General features: G+C 38.3%; 1 protein-coding gene across 1 annotated transcript; it reads right to left on the bottom strand.

The window, feature by feature from the left end:
* Positions 1-3,288: 3,288 nt before the first annotated feature.
* On the bottom strand, positions 3,289-10,941 carry LOC119894209. The gene is made up of 5 exons (XM_038706815.1): positions 10,803-10,941; positions 8,855-8,923; positions 5,976-6,572; positions 5,717-5,836; positions 3,289-4,696 (listed from the first exon to the last, which is right to left on the bottom strand). Exons 2-5 carry the CDS (start codon positions 8,866-8,868, stop codon positions 3,727-3,729), a joined length of 1,701 nt encoding a protein of 566 aa, XP_038562743.1. The 5' UTR covers positions 8,869-8,923; positions 10,803-10,941; the 3' UTR covers positions 3,289-3,726.
* Positions 10,942-12,991: the final 2,050 nt, after the last annotated feature.

Here is a 12,991-nt window from a genome sequence, read left to right as displayed (position 1 = left end):
ATATAAGTTTATAATTTATCAAGTTTATTTCTGCTTAAATGTCCCACAATATTTGCTGTGACATTACTGTGCATTAACGTTAAAATGACTGACAGTCCCCTTTCTAATCATTGAAGTAAATCAGTAAAGAAAGCATCAAAACAACCCAATATAGAAATCACCTGCAGCTCCAGGGACCTGTCGGTTGGGCTAAATCTGAGAAAATAATTAATTTGGTGAGGAGCCAGGTGAATTTGTAGCCTATGCATAGGAAAATGTCAGAGCTGATCCATCACCCAATTCAGCAGCCATAATTGTGACAAAACGAGTGCAAACAGCTGCTGACTTCAAATAATTAGGCTGTAATATCAACAATAGCATCCTCTGCATTCAGCACTAACCTGCTGTATTTTATGTGTTCATATAATATTAGTTTTTTTTATTGCTTTGGTAGCCTATATTATCGCAAGAATGTGGTAAAAGTTCACAACTCTTGTAAAACTCTTTACACTTGAAATTAGCAATATAATTATGATTATATAATCATGTAGTGTATTTTATATTACTGTATTGTACACACTACAATTATTGCAGTGGTCCTTTGTGGCTCTGTTTGTTATTTTAACGATAGAGAATAAAATCTTAAACATTCTGCATGTAGCCTTTGTATGAACACAGGGGCGTAGGAGCGACTTGGAACGTGGGGGGTACGCAGAAGGACTAGGAGGGTTCGGGTGCATACCCCCCCTATTTTTTTTTTAATAAAGCATTTAAATGCTCATTTCTAATCTAAAGAGGGTATTTGCCGTGACAAAAGATGGAGAATAGACTGGAGAGGGGAGATTATAAAAACTCAGGTGCAGTTTAACATAACTTGAACAAAACCGACTACATACTATAAAAACCATGGAACAGCTGCTAGTTAATGTAGCCGCAGTACAGTTGTATTTAGTTATCCTAAGATATGTCCTGTGTCTCACTTGGCCCTGTTTGTGAACACAGAACTGTCTTCAATGCAAACTCTGAAGACATGCCAATGACCTAACAAAATCCTTTACTATGTGAATATTACAATATACAGTATATCTAGTAGATATCCATACAACTTACAAGCTCATCCTCCTTATTTTTTCTACTCCTACTCCTGTGACCTCTGACCTCTTCCTCTTAAAATACTTTAGGATTCTCATCTCTGTGTGACAATTTTGACTACTTTTAAATTGTTTATGGACATGTAGCAGTGACACATACACACCTCAGGACACAGGGTGTTATGGTCAAGGACAGGGGCAAACAAATGGCCCAGGAGTTTGTCCCTGGTCAGACAAAGCATTTGTGGGGGCATTTGTGGGGGCCTTAAAATACATTTTCGAAACTAGAAACTCCTCTCTAACATGAAGATGTAGCCAACCAAACCACTTGCTTTACAGTAGTGCTGGCAGCCCATACAATCTGATTATTCCTAAAGCATCTAAATAATCTTTACAACGCCAAGAATCATTGTGGCAGTAACACAGAGCAGCTCATTGTTGAAGCAGGTAAACCTTCATATGGAGGAAGCTGTGCGTCACGAGTAAAGCCCAACAGGACTGTTTTATCCACCCATATTTTCTCTCTCTCTCTGTGCATCTAAAAAACTAATGTTTGGTGAATTAATAACAGCTGGTAGCTGCTGAGTGAAAGCCAAGATTAGTTTCTCCTGCAACATTCTGTTTATGGACTCACCGTCGGACATCGTTAAAACAAATAGTAGCCTAACTGATGTGAAAGAAACAGGCTAATGTCTGTCAAAGAAAGCTCTTTTCAACAACAGGATACTGTAAATATATCAGAATCAATCCAGTGATCATCTGACTTAGATGTTACAGTGTGAGTTCTACATTAGCTCTGCAGAGAGTGAATACGCTTTAAATGCGCCGTTAATGGAAAGTTAAAGTAGTATTTGTTTGCTGGCTTGTCGAAGAGTGACGCAGGCAGCTTTCCAACACGGCCATGGTGTGCGCTCACTGGATTTCTGTTGTATTAGTAGAACAATAAAGCCTTAAAATGAAAAGACACTTACCTGTTTTGTTTATATTTTTGCATCTGCCCAGCTCATTTCGGTTAATGAAGCCTGATGCATGTTACAGACATTATGTAAATTATGAAGGTATCAATGTGAAAATGTGGCGCTATTAACAGTAGTGGCCTAAAGAAAATGCTAGAGTAAAGAGTAAAAGTATAGTTTTAAAAAGGAACGTGAAATTGTGCCAATGACTTTGTTTATTTTATACATTCATTTTGCAAATTTGCATTAGGCTACTAGTCTAACTATCCACCGCTGCAGGCGTCCTCACTACTGTCTTCAGGCTAAGTAACAGCAGCACAAAAGAAAAGTCTGTAATATCAACCGACTGCACCAGCCTGGAGTGAACTCTTTTTTTCCCCCTTGAGTTTTCAGCACCACCTTTGCGTGGTGTCGGACTTTTTTTCAGAGGCCTAATGTTAGGCTACATGTTTTTTTGTCCGCGTTTCAACCGTTTAATCATGTCTGATATGGAGTATGAGCCAACTCCGAAATCGCCTGAAAAAGGTGAGGGGGCAAAACATCAATTTTGAAATGTGGGGGGGACATGTCTCATGTATAATGGCTGCTACGCATATGTCTGAACATAATTATTTCGATGCGAACATGTGTTTCTACCGAGTCAATGTCAGATGTTTTAGTAGTTAAAAAAAAAAAAAAAAAAAGGTCCTTTTTGATTATCTGTTCTGTTTTTGGTACAGGTAGGATGAATCTTTAGGCACTGCCGAATTAACTTAGTGGAGCATGTTTGATCAAGTGGCTCCAGGAGATCACAGCTGATGGAGGTGCAGCCCGACACCTGCTGGTCATTTTTTGTAAATCCTTTTGTGCTTGCCGTTGGTTCCAAGCCATTTAGAATTGATTTTTATAATTATTGAGAACACTTTATAGATATAAACATAGATAGATCACTCGTTTTCAATAAGGATCACTGCCAGTGTTGAGCCTGACAGCAGTGTTTGGAAATTTGTAAAGTTGGTATCTGTTTGACTTCCCCTGTGTCCTCGGATGTGACTGTAAAATGTTTTGTTATTGATGTAAGATGAATCTCAGCACTTCTTTCCTGCTTGTTGCGTTGTGTGTGGCAACGAGCATCATGCTGAAAACTAAAATTAGTTATTTGGCCTTGCAAACAGTACAGTTGAGTAGCCTGCTGTTATCCTTTGCTTAAACTTTTTTCACCTTTATTAATTTCAGGTAGAGCAATGCTCGTTTTCAGGAATTCCCTGATCATATTCATACAGTTACTCATTACAACATGTTTACTTTATTTGATTGTGCATGAAAAATGTGGAGCGAATAATGCAGATCATACATATTGTACAGAATATATTTTGCATAAAATTCTACTCTGCTATATTTATATGACAGCGACAGCAACTTAAAATAAAATAGTTATTTTACTTTTACATTTTTATCATTATGTTTTAAAACAAGCTTAACAAAAGAATTATAGCTAATTAAGAATTCTTCAGCAATAGATTAGAGGTAGAATAGAAGTTATTCGGTGCTAAACACAACTTTAATACAAGCAGGGTTGAATTTTCATGCATGATTTGATCACCTTAAATGGATTTCATCTCTGAACACACCATCAGAGTTGGGAAAAGGCACATAGTAATCTCTGTTCACTGCACTACTGTATTACACAAAATGTTTTCCTTTCATGTCTTTAGTCCACTTCATAATTTCATTTCCATTTCACTTTGTTTATTCAGCTCCATCTCTGAATAAAATGGCGTCTCCAGGAGAGCTTGTTTTTCCTCTGACGTCAGCAGACCTTTGCACAGGGAGTCATGGATCTTCTGCCACGAGTCCATCTCTGAGCTCCAAAGTGTAGCTCTGGCTCTGATGAACTGTGAGACTTCAGTCTCGCTGCCTTTGGCCAGACCAATGCTGTCTTTACAGATGAAGAAGATATCCATGCCAAGAAAAAGAGCATTGACTGCAATGAAACCGGCCCTGGCTGACTTGGAGAGGGCAAGAGGCCCTTTGACTGCTACCTGACCGATATCTGGGACTTCTGAGGCCACCCTGGGCACGTTACGAAATGCTTTACCTTCCTGGGCCACCACCTTGCCAGCACTTACAATCAGCTCTTCACTTCTCAACATCTTAGCAGCAGAGGCAGCATCAACAAGCGCATAAATTCCATTTCTGATAGCACCAGCTTTACAAAGCACCTTTCCTACTGGTATAGCCTCATCTATCTTATCTGTTTCTCTTTTGATCACATCGTCCAGACAATCCTGGAGAATCTGCACATCCTTCATGAAGCTCTGGAAGACTTCACTGGCTTTCTTTTGATGTTTACGGTTTATTCCGATCTCTGTGGCTGTGGTGACAAGACTGTTGACCCCACTGGTAATTCCCAGTGCTGTCCCACCTATTAACAGACCTAGAGACACTCCAGCTGTCACTGGAATTAATGCCAAACCAACAATTGAAAGCACACCTCCAACTGCCCCCACTGAGCTGCCTGCAACACTGGAGATCTTTGCCCCCTTATTCATCCTGTCTAGCTGAACAGCATTCTCCTCCAGCTCATTGAGAAACTGCAGCATCCCGGGCTGTCGCTTGGTGAACTCACTGATGAAGCCAGAACCCGATTCCTCCTGAAACAAGAACACCATCCGGAAGTCCTGGTTCATCCTGAACAGAAGAAGAAAGAGAAAATCTCAAAGGTAATTGTGTTATTTTAAAATTCTATTTGGGCTTTTGATCTGCTTCATTTTATAATTTATTTTAGTCGCACTAGGGACTACCATATCAGAAGTGCAATAATGTAATGCACAGCAGGGTTTATGACAGGTAATTCTCATTAAATCATGATGTTAGTCTTGTAATATTACTTTTTTTGCCAACATATCAGAGAACACAAACTTGTGGGATTCTGAATGTGCAGAAAGTTTTGACCATGAACAGAAAACCCACTGAAACACAGGAGCTATTAAAGTCCAGGAGTTTATAATGAATTAATTAAAATGAAATAATTTATCATTGAGGTGCCACAAGCACATTTAAGAGGTGACACCCCGTTACAAAAGACACAAAAGAGGAGGAAAGACTACATCATGCCTGCATGTGTGCTGACTCAGCAGGGATGATTTTAAATGACAAAAGGATCTAAAATACATATTCAAAAGCAATGCAGAATACCTGAGAGCCTTCCTGCATAAGATTATATTTTTATATTTTAAATTGTCACATGCCGCCTGAATTTTGTGTTTCCCTTTATAAAACATTTCAACAGTGGTGCTTGACCTACATGCTAATGCCAGTATATGAACATGCTCACAATGACAATGCTATCATGCTGATGTTTAGCAGGTCATCACCTTAGCTTAGTGCATTAGCATGCTAAAACTTGCTAATCAGCACCAAACTCTTTTATAAACAGTCTTTGCACTAAACAGAATGTACATATCAGGCTGATGGGAATGTTCTGCAGGTGTTTGGTCCTAAAAGTATTTGATAAACTAAACCTTTGACTGGATGATGGCAATATAGGAAACCAAAGTCATTAGGATTTATCCTAATGAGATTAATGCAGTGTGTATGAAATAGTCTTTTAATATAAATCATGCTGATTACATTAATATTACTATAAATAACACCATGCACAAATGTGTTGCCATGATATGGCAAAAACACACAGGGATAAATTCTTACCTGATTTTATGGAGCTGATTAATGTGACAAAGCATCCTCTGTATTTCATCTTCAGACAAATCCACATCGAGCTCTACCAAAGTGTCAGTAGCTATCTTAAGGCTAAACCCACTCAAAGAGCTGTGAAAGAAAGATGAATTTTCTATTATAGATGTTGTTTATTTTGCCAGAGTTAGGTGTCTATAAGTACACAATGGATAATTATTAGCATGAATATAAGACAATTCAATCAATTTTCTGCCACCACAATGAAGTTTACCTTTGCTCTAACTTGTCACAGATTGTCTGGGTGGTCTGAATGTATTTGTCCAGCTGATAGGACAGCACTTCCACATTCTGAAGTTTGGGAAGGAAGAAGACACTTGCATCTCTTTTAAACTTGAGGAGTTGTGGGCAGATTAGCTGTGCAGCAGCAATGAGAACCTGAACCTGTTCACAGCTGATCCCTTGGGGCAGGTGTAACACCTGGTTCTCCTCCTTGAACACATGAAGTGAGGTGACCGCCAGCTTCTCCACTGCATCCAGGAAGCAGTCCAGCTTCTCCAGGCCTCCCAGAGTGTCCTTCACCACAGCAGCCAGCTCCTTCTCCAGCTCTGCACGCCTGCTGTCTGCAGTCACCTGGGTCACCTTGCTCTTCATATACTCCCATATAGCCGTACCTTTTTTCTTTGACTGGGTAACATGGCTGATGTTCAGGTCAATTTTGTCAGCCCTGTCTTTGATGTCCTTCATCATTTCCAGCTCTGACTCCCTTCCAAGCATCCATTTAGAGATCCTCTTGCAGAATCCTCTTACTGTGTCAATGTAGGCGAGCGTATTTGTGGTATAGCGGCACAAGGCCTTCTGTAGTTCCTTTCTGCGACACAAATCATCATTCAGTTAGTGACATTTTAAAATAAGTTCAACTTATTCACTGAACTGTTGTTGTGGAGTTGGACATTTTACCCAGGGCTGTGACAGTGCAGGAGTAAGATCTGGCAGCAGCCACAAGCACTCACTATCGCTGATAAATAAATTAAATAAACTGATGAGCAGTTAGCATTTCTTGGTGGAAAGTCACAGAGCTCAGTTAAAAGTATGTCTTGATTGTGTTTTCTATGGAAGCCCTAAGCGGCCATCGATTCAACTATTTTTTTTATTCCATTTTTTTGTGATCACGGGATAATTATCTTGTGATCTTTAGATAACGAATGTTGTTTTTCCCGTGATAACAAGATAATTTTCTCCTGATCTCGAGATAACAAACCATAGATGCATACAGGGGTCGGTAGGTGCATTTTTTATGAGTAGCAGCCTGGCCAAAATTTAATACTTCGCTTGCACATACATACATACTCGCTTGCTCACTCGCATCCTTATGGAAGATCAGCCCACTGTTAGTTCACCTTAAGAAAAGGTATTTTGGTATGTAGGGTTTCGGCATGTCTTGAAACGTGTTGTTAAAGTTATAATCCTTGAGGTTTTTATTAAATTAAATATATTTTAATACTTTTTATCGTTGCATTTCGTTTGTCCAGTAATACAGAGTTTTTTGACCTACAGAGTCTACCTTAATAAAAACTGTGGTATAAATTTAGGATCCTTAGTTATTTTATCTGATATGAGCATCGCTGATAACTGACGGCTCTCTTACGGCTGTAGCAGAGCTTTATTAAGTTGCTAATACAAACCCAATTTTCCTGTATTTGTCTGTTTGAATCGTGCAGTGTCAGAATAATTGTTGTTCATGCTGTAGGTTCCTGGTTCAAATCCCAGTCATGACCAATTACTTTTCATTTTTGCAGGGATAATAGTGACTGCCAAATAAGTAAATGTACTTTAACTCATTCTGAAACTCGCACATATTTACATATTAACCTTGCACACATAAATACTCACCTCGCGGATGCACACATACTTACAAATGAGTAAGTATGCATGTATGTGCAAGGAAGTATGTATGTATGTATGTATGTGCATGACAGTATGTATGTATATGCGAGCGTGTATGGATGGATGTGCAAACGAAGTATTCAATTTTGGCCTAGGTGGCTTCTCATAGTTTCTTAAGGGTAATTTCAGAATGGTTTTCGGTGTCACTGGTCTCTTAATAGTAAGTATCTTCTAACCAAATCCAATCCAAAAGTTCTTGTTTTTGCCTTCATATTATAGCTGCACAGCATACTGAGGCACTCTAATTTTTCATTAAAATACAGTAGCATTAGTTAAACAATTTAAAAAAGGTGAGACCAGCTCTTCTGTAAGAAAATGTAAACTGCATCTCAAATATTTTTTTTATGTTTTCTATAATATTGTGTATAGTGTGGTGTAGTATTTCATATATCTGCACAGAGGAGTGTCAGTGTAAATCTGCTGTGGCAGGAAGCTGTGAGACACAAAACGACAACATATAGACACTAAATGACCACAAGGAGATGCAACATGACCACACAGAAACATAAAATGACAATCTAAATATGGTATTTAAGATAAACTAATTGTCACATCTGCTATACTTAAAATAAACAAAGTATATATTGATGAGGTTTGTGTAGGATGAATTCACAATCTCCACACTCATGGACTTTGAGGTGTGTTCCCTTAATAAAGGGTTTAGGGCTGTCCCACTGTCAAATCTTATTAAACCCTTTATGCACACTTGTATGTCCACATCAATGCCTGGGGAAATAACTCACAGTCCATAGCATTATAACGTTAAACATGGGGTTGCTAGGGGAAGCCTGTGTAAATTAAAGGTAAACAAATATGGAAGGTGCAACTACCAGAAAAAAGACATTTAGGCTACTTGTAAGGAAACTGATTATTTGAAAAGTACCTCTTGTCCACAGGTAATTTTAACAATTAATTGTTACAATTGACAAGAGCCTGGAATACATTCAAATCAGACAGTTGATCCCTTGCACACCGTTTCAAGGAAACATGTGACAACAAGTGAACTGACTAGCTAAATGAAAATGTCTCACCAAAAATCAGGGACTCAAAAAAGAAAAAAACTGTGTACAGAGAGAACAAGAAAATGAAATGAACAAAGAGTCGAAGGCCATATTTATGGACAAAAAAATTGTATCTCGTACTGTTCATGTCTTGCTTTGCTGTGAATAAATATTATTAAATATAAATAAATATTATTTCATTTACCTTTTGCGCGACATCAGTTTGTCTTCACTTGGCACGCTGGCTTTAACTCCTTGTAGAGTCAGCTTTTAGCTGTTTGGGAAAAAAAGAAAATATATTTTTTAAGTGGTTTAAGAGTTTTTAACATAGGTATTTGTTTGTTGATAATTAACTATTAGTATTGAAAAGCACTGGGTGAGGAACCATGTATGGCAAAACTTTAATATGTGCGATTCACTCATGTAGGTTTGGTTTTGCTTTTCTCTTAATCTACATATGAACCACAACCAGCTCAGTTTTTTGAGATTTCTGGAGCTTTTTGTCTGAAGGATGGTCACAATTTCTGGGGAAGCCAGTGAAACCATTCAGGTGAAGGATTTAGTAACGCCATATGATGAACTTCAACATTTGTAAATTAAATACAATTAAACTGATATCATTGATTTTCATTGTGTGCATTTATATACATTTATGAAAAAATAATTTATTTCATTATTTTCTGAAAAACAGCAACAGCCTCCAAAAAACTGATTTTGTTAGCAGCCATGCACAAACTCTCAAAGCTCAAAACTCTCAAAGCATGATTTGTTACAACAACAAAAAAATGTACTGCAATATACACTAAATTGTCAAAAGTTAAAGGACACACCCCGAATCATTGAATTCAGGTGTTCACTTTCATGGCCACAGCTGTATAAAATCAAGTACGTAGGCATGCACCTGTGAAATAAGTCCATTTGTTAAATGATCTCACTACTAAATATCCCACAGTCAACTGTTGGGGTATTATTAGTGATTGGGAACAACGAAAACTCAGCCACGAAGTGGTAGGCCACATAAAATCACAGAGCGGGCTCAGCGCATGCTGAGGCGCACAGTGCGCAGAAGTCGCCAACTTTCTGCAGAGTCAATAGCTACAGACCTATAAACGTCGTGAGGCTGCTGTTGTGAATTATTTTGGAGCATTATAACCTAAATTGTTATCATTATACTAGAGCGATGGTGGTCTACATTGTCATAATTTAAAGTGTTATTTTATAGTGTAAAGTTAGGATCACAGTGTTAAAACTCTATAGTTCTGAGTGTGTGTGCTCCTTTCTGTATCTAACTGGCCAGGCTCAACAGTAGCACGTGTGTGAGTGAGCAAGCACAATGGGATAGCAAGGCAGCATCAAAAACTGCAAAGGAAAATTGTATTACAAAACATCAATATAGTCCATCACAGTAAGAATGTCCTGTTTCTAGCACGGAGCACAAACAACACCAGTTTATTCCACAAAAGTCAGTTCATTTTTATGAATAAATATTCATATAAAATAAAAAATGCACTCAAATCAAATATGAAGGGGTGTGTCTCATTTACCTAGTGCAGTACTACAGTTCGGCATTGGTTTGAAGTCCCTGTGTCACATGACTTGGAAGCTATTGAAATAAATAATGATTTTCCCATAACACTGTTTTCACAATTGTAATTTATTGATGGTCCCTAAGCTAACCCCCGTTGGTTAAAATCGAGCCATCAGAGGTGAGCTAACCGCACTTATACAACCGTCACTGGGTGAACTGACTAAAAAGCCGTCACTGGATCCTGGGTGAATGTCTGTCGAATATCCAACTTAAAACTAACTTCACCGCGGTCTTTAACCGCAAAACATTTCCACCATATTGGTGCAGAAACTTTCACCACAATGCAGGAAATAAAGATATAAATTATCAAAGTTTCCCCCAGACCTCCCACTCATATCTCAGCAATGAGGATATATTTAAAACATTATTTAAAGATCTTTTCGTCTCGTTTTAATGAACCTAATGGTGTCGCGGTATCGCGAGCTAAGTGTCTCGTCACACCCCTAATCTTATCCCCTATGTCCCCACAACTTTTCAACACAAAGTGATGCCCTTGAGTTCTACAATTCAATATAAGCAACAATCCTGCTGTTGCAGTTACGCTAATGATGCTACGTTCACTTACCAGGTACCGTTAGGACAGCATTGGGTTCGTTTTCTGTAGTTTCTGTAACTTCGTGTTATCAGCTGCAGCTGCAGCGGCAGCGGCAGCAGCTTCAGGAGCAGGCTTGTGAAAACGCGGAAAGAGTAGATTGCGTTTGCTTTCGTTTCCACAAGATCTCCTTTTAACCCAATACCGTAACCAGCTATGAGGTCCCCGAGGTCCGGACATCCGTATTAGACTACTTCTCTCGCTCAGGATCAAACGATAATTCATGTTCTGTGTTCTTCTACACATCCAAAAGTTCTCACACACAGTCCAGGTTCATACTGTTTGGAGTAAAGCAGTCGTCCTCCTGAACAATCCTGAGCTCCATCAGGGCATCCACACATGAATTTCAAAAACTAAAAACTGTTTCCTCTGCAGAGTTTTCCCTCTGTATATAAGTTTATAATTTTATCAAGTTTATTTCTGCTTAAATGTCCCACAATATTTGCTGTGACATTACTGTGCATGTAACGTTAAAAATGACTGACAGTCCCCTTTCTAATCATTGAAGTAAATCAGTAAAGAAAACACATCAAAACAACCCAATATAGAAATCACCTGCAGCTCCAGGGACCTGTCGAGTTGGGCTAAATCTGAGAAAATTATTAATTTGGTGAGGAGCCAGGTGAATTATGTAGCCTATGCATAGGAAAATGTCAGAGCTGATCCATCACACCAATTCAGCAGCCATAATTGTGACAAAACGAGTGCAAACAGCTGCTGACTTCAAATAATTAGGCTGTAATATCAACAATAGCATCCTCTGCATTCAGCACTAACCTGCTGTATTTTATGTGTTCATATAATATTAGTTTTTTTTATTGCTTTGGTAGCCTATATTATCGCAAGAATGTGGTAAAAGTTCACAACTCTTGTAAAACTCTTTACACTTGAAATTAGCAATATAATTATGATTATATAATCATGTAGTGTATTTTATATTACTGTATTGTACACACTACAATTATTGCAGTGGTCCTTTGTGGCTCTGTTTGTTATTTTAACGATAGAGAATAAAATCTTAAACATTCTGCATGTAGCCTTTGTATGAACACAGGGGCGTAGGAGCGACTTGGAACGTGGGGGGTACGCAGAAGGACTAGGAGGGTTCGGGTGCATACCCCCCCTATTTTTTTTTTAATAAAGCATTTAAATGCTCATTTCTAATCTAAAGAGGGTATTTGCCGTGACAAAAGATGGAGAATAGACTGGAGAGGGGAGATTATAAAAACTCAGGTGCAGTTTAATATAACTTGAACAAAACCGACTACATACTATAAAAACCATGGAACAGCTGCTAGTTAATGTAGCCACAGTACAGTTGTATTTAGTTAGCCTAATGTTACACTTGTAAGCTGTCTGGGATATGTCCTGTGTCTCACTTGGCCCTGTTTGTGAACACAGAACTGTCTTCAATGCAAACTCTGAAGACATGCCAATGACCTAACAAAATCCTTTACTATGTGAATATTACAATATACAGTATATCTAGTAGATATCCATACAACTTAACAAATAGTAGCCTAACTGATGTGAAAGAAACAGGCTAATGTCTGTCAAAGAAAGCTCTTTTCAACAACAGGATACTGTAAATATATCAGAATCAATCCAGTGATCATCTGACTTAGATGTTACAGTGTGAGTTCTACATTAGCTCTGCAGAGAGTGAATACGCTTTAAATGCGCCGTTAATGGAAAGTTAAAGTAGTATTTGTTTGCTGGCTTGTCGAAGAGTGACGCAGGCAGCTTTCCAACACGGCCATGGTGTGCGCTCACTGGATTTCTGTTGTATTAGTAGAACAATAAAGCCTTAAAATGAAAAGACACTTACCTGTTTTTTTTATATTTTTGCATCTGCCCAGCTCATTTCGGTTAATGAAGCCTGATGCATGTTACAGACATTATGTAAATTATGAAGGTATCAATGTGAAAATGTGGCGCTATTAACAGTAGTGGCCTAAAGAAAATGCTAGAGTAAAGAGTAAAAGTATAGTTTTAAAAAGGAACGTGAAATTGTGCCAATGACTTTGTTTATTTTATACATTCATTTTGCAAATTTGCATTAGGCTACTAGTCTAACTATCCACCGCTGCAGGCGTCCTCACTACTGTCTTCAGGCTAAGTAACAGCAGCACAAAAGAAAAGTCTGTAATATCAACCTGCTG

The sequence above is a fragment of the Micropterus salmoides genome, unplaced genomic scaffold, assembly GCF_014851395.1.
Source record: "Micropterus salmoides isolate LMB-PRFRI ecotype aquatic unplaced genomic scaffold, ASM1485139v1 Ms_hic_scaffold_10, whole genome shotgun sequence".
Lineage (NCBI taxonomy): Eukaryota > Metazoa > Chordata > Actinopteri > Centrarchiformes > Centrarchidae > Micropterus > Micropterus salmoides.
This window is presented reverse-complemented; position numbering and strand designations above follow the sequence as displayed.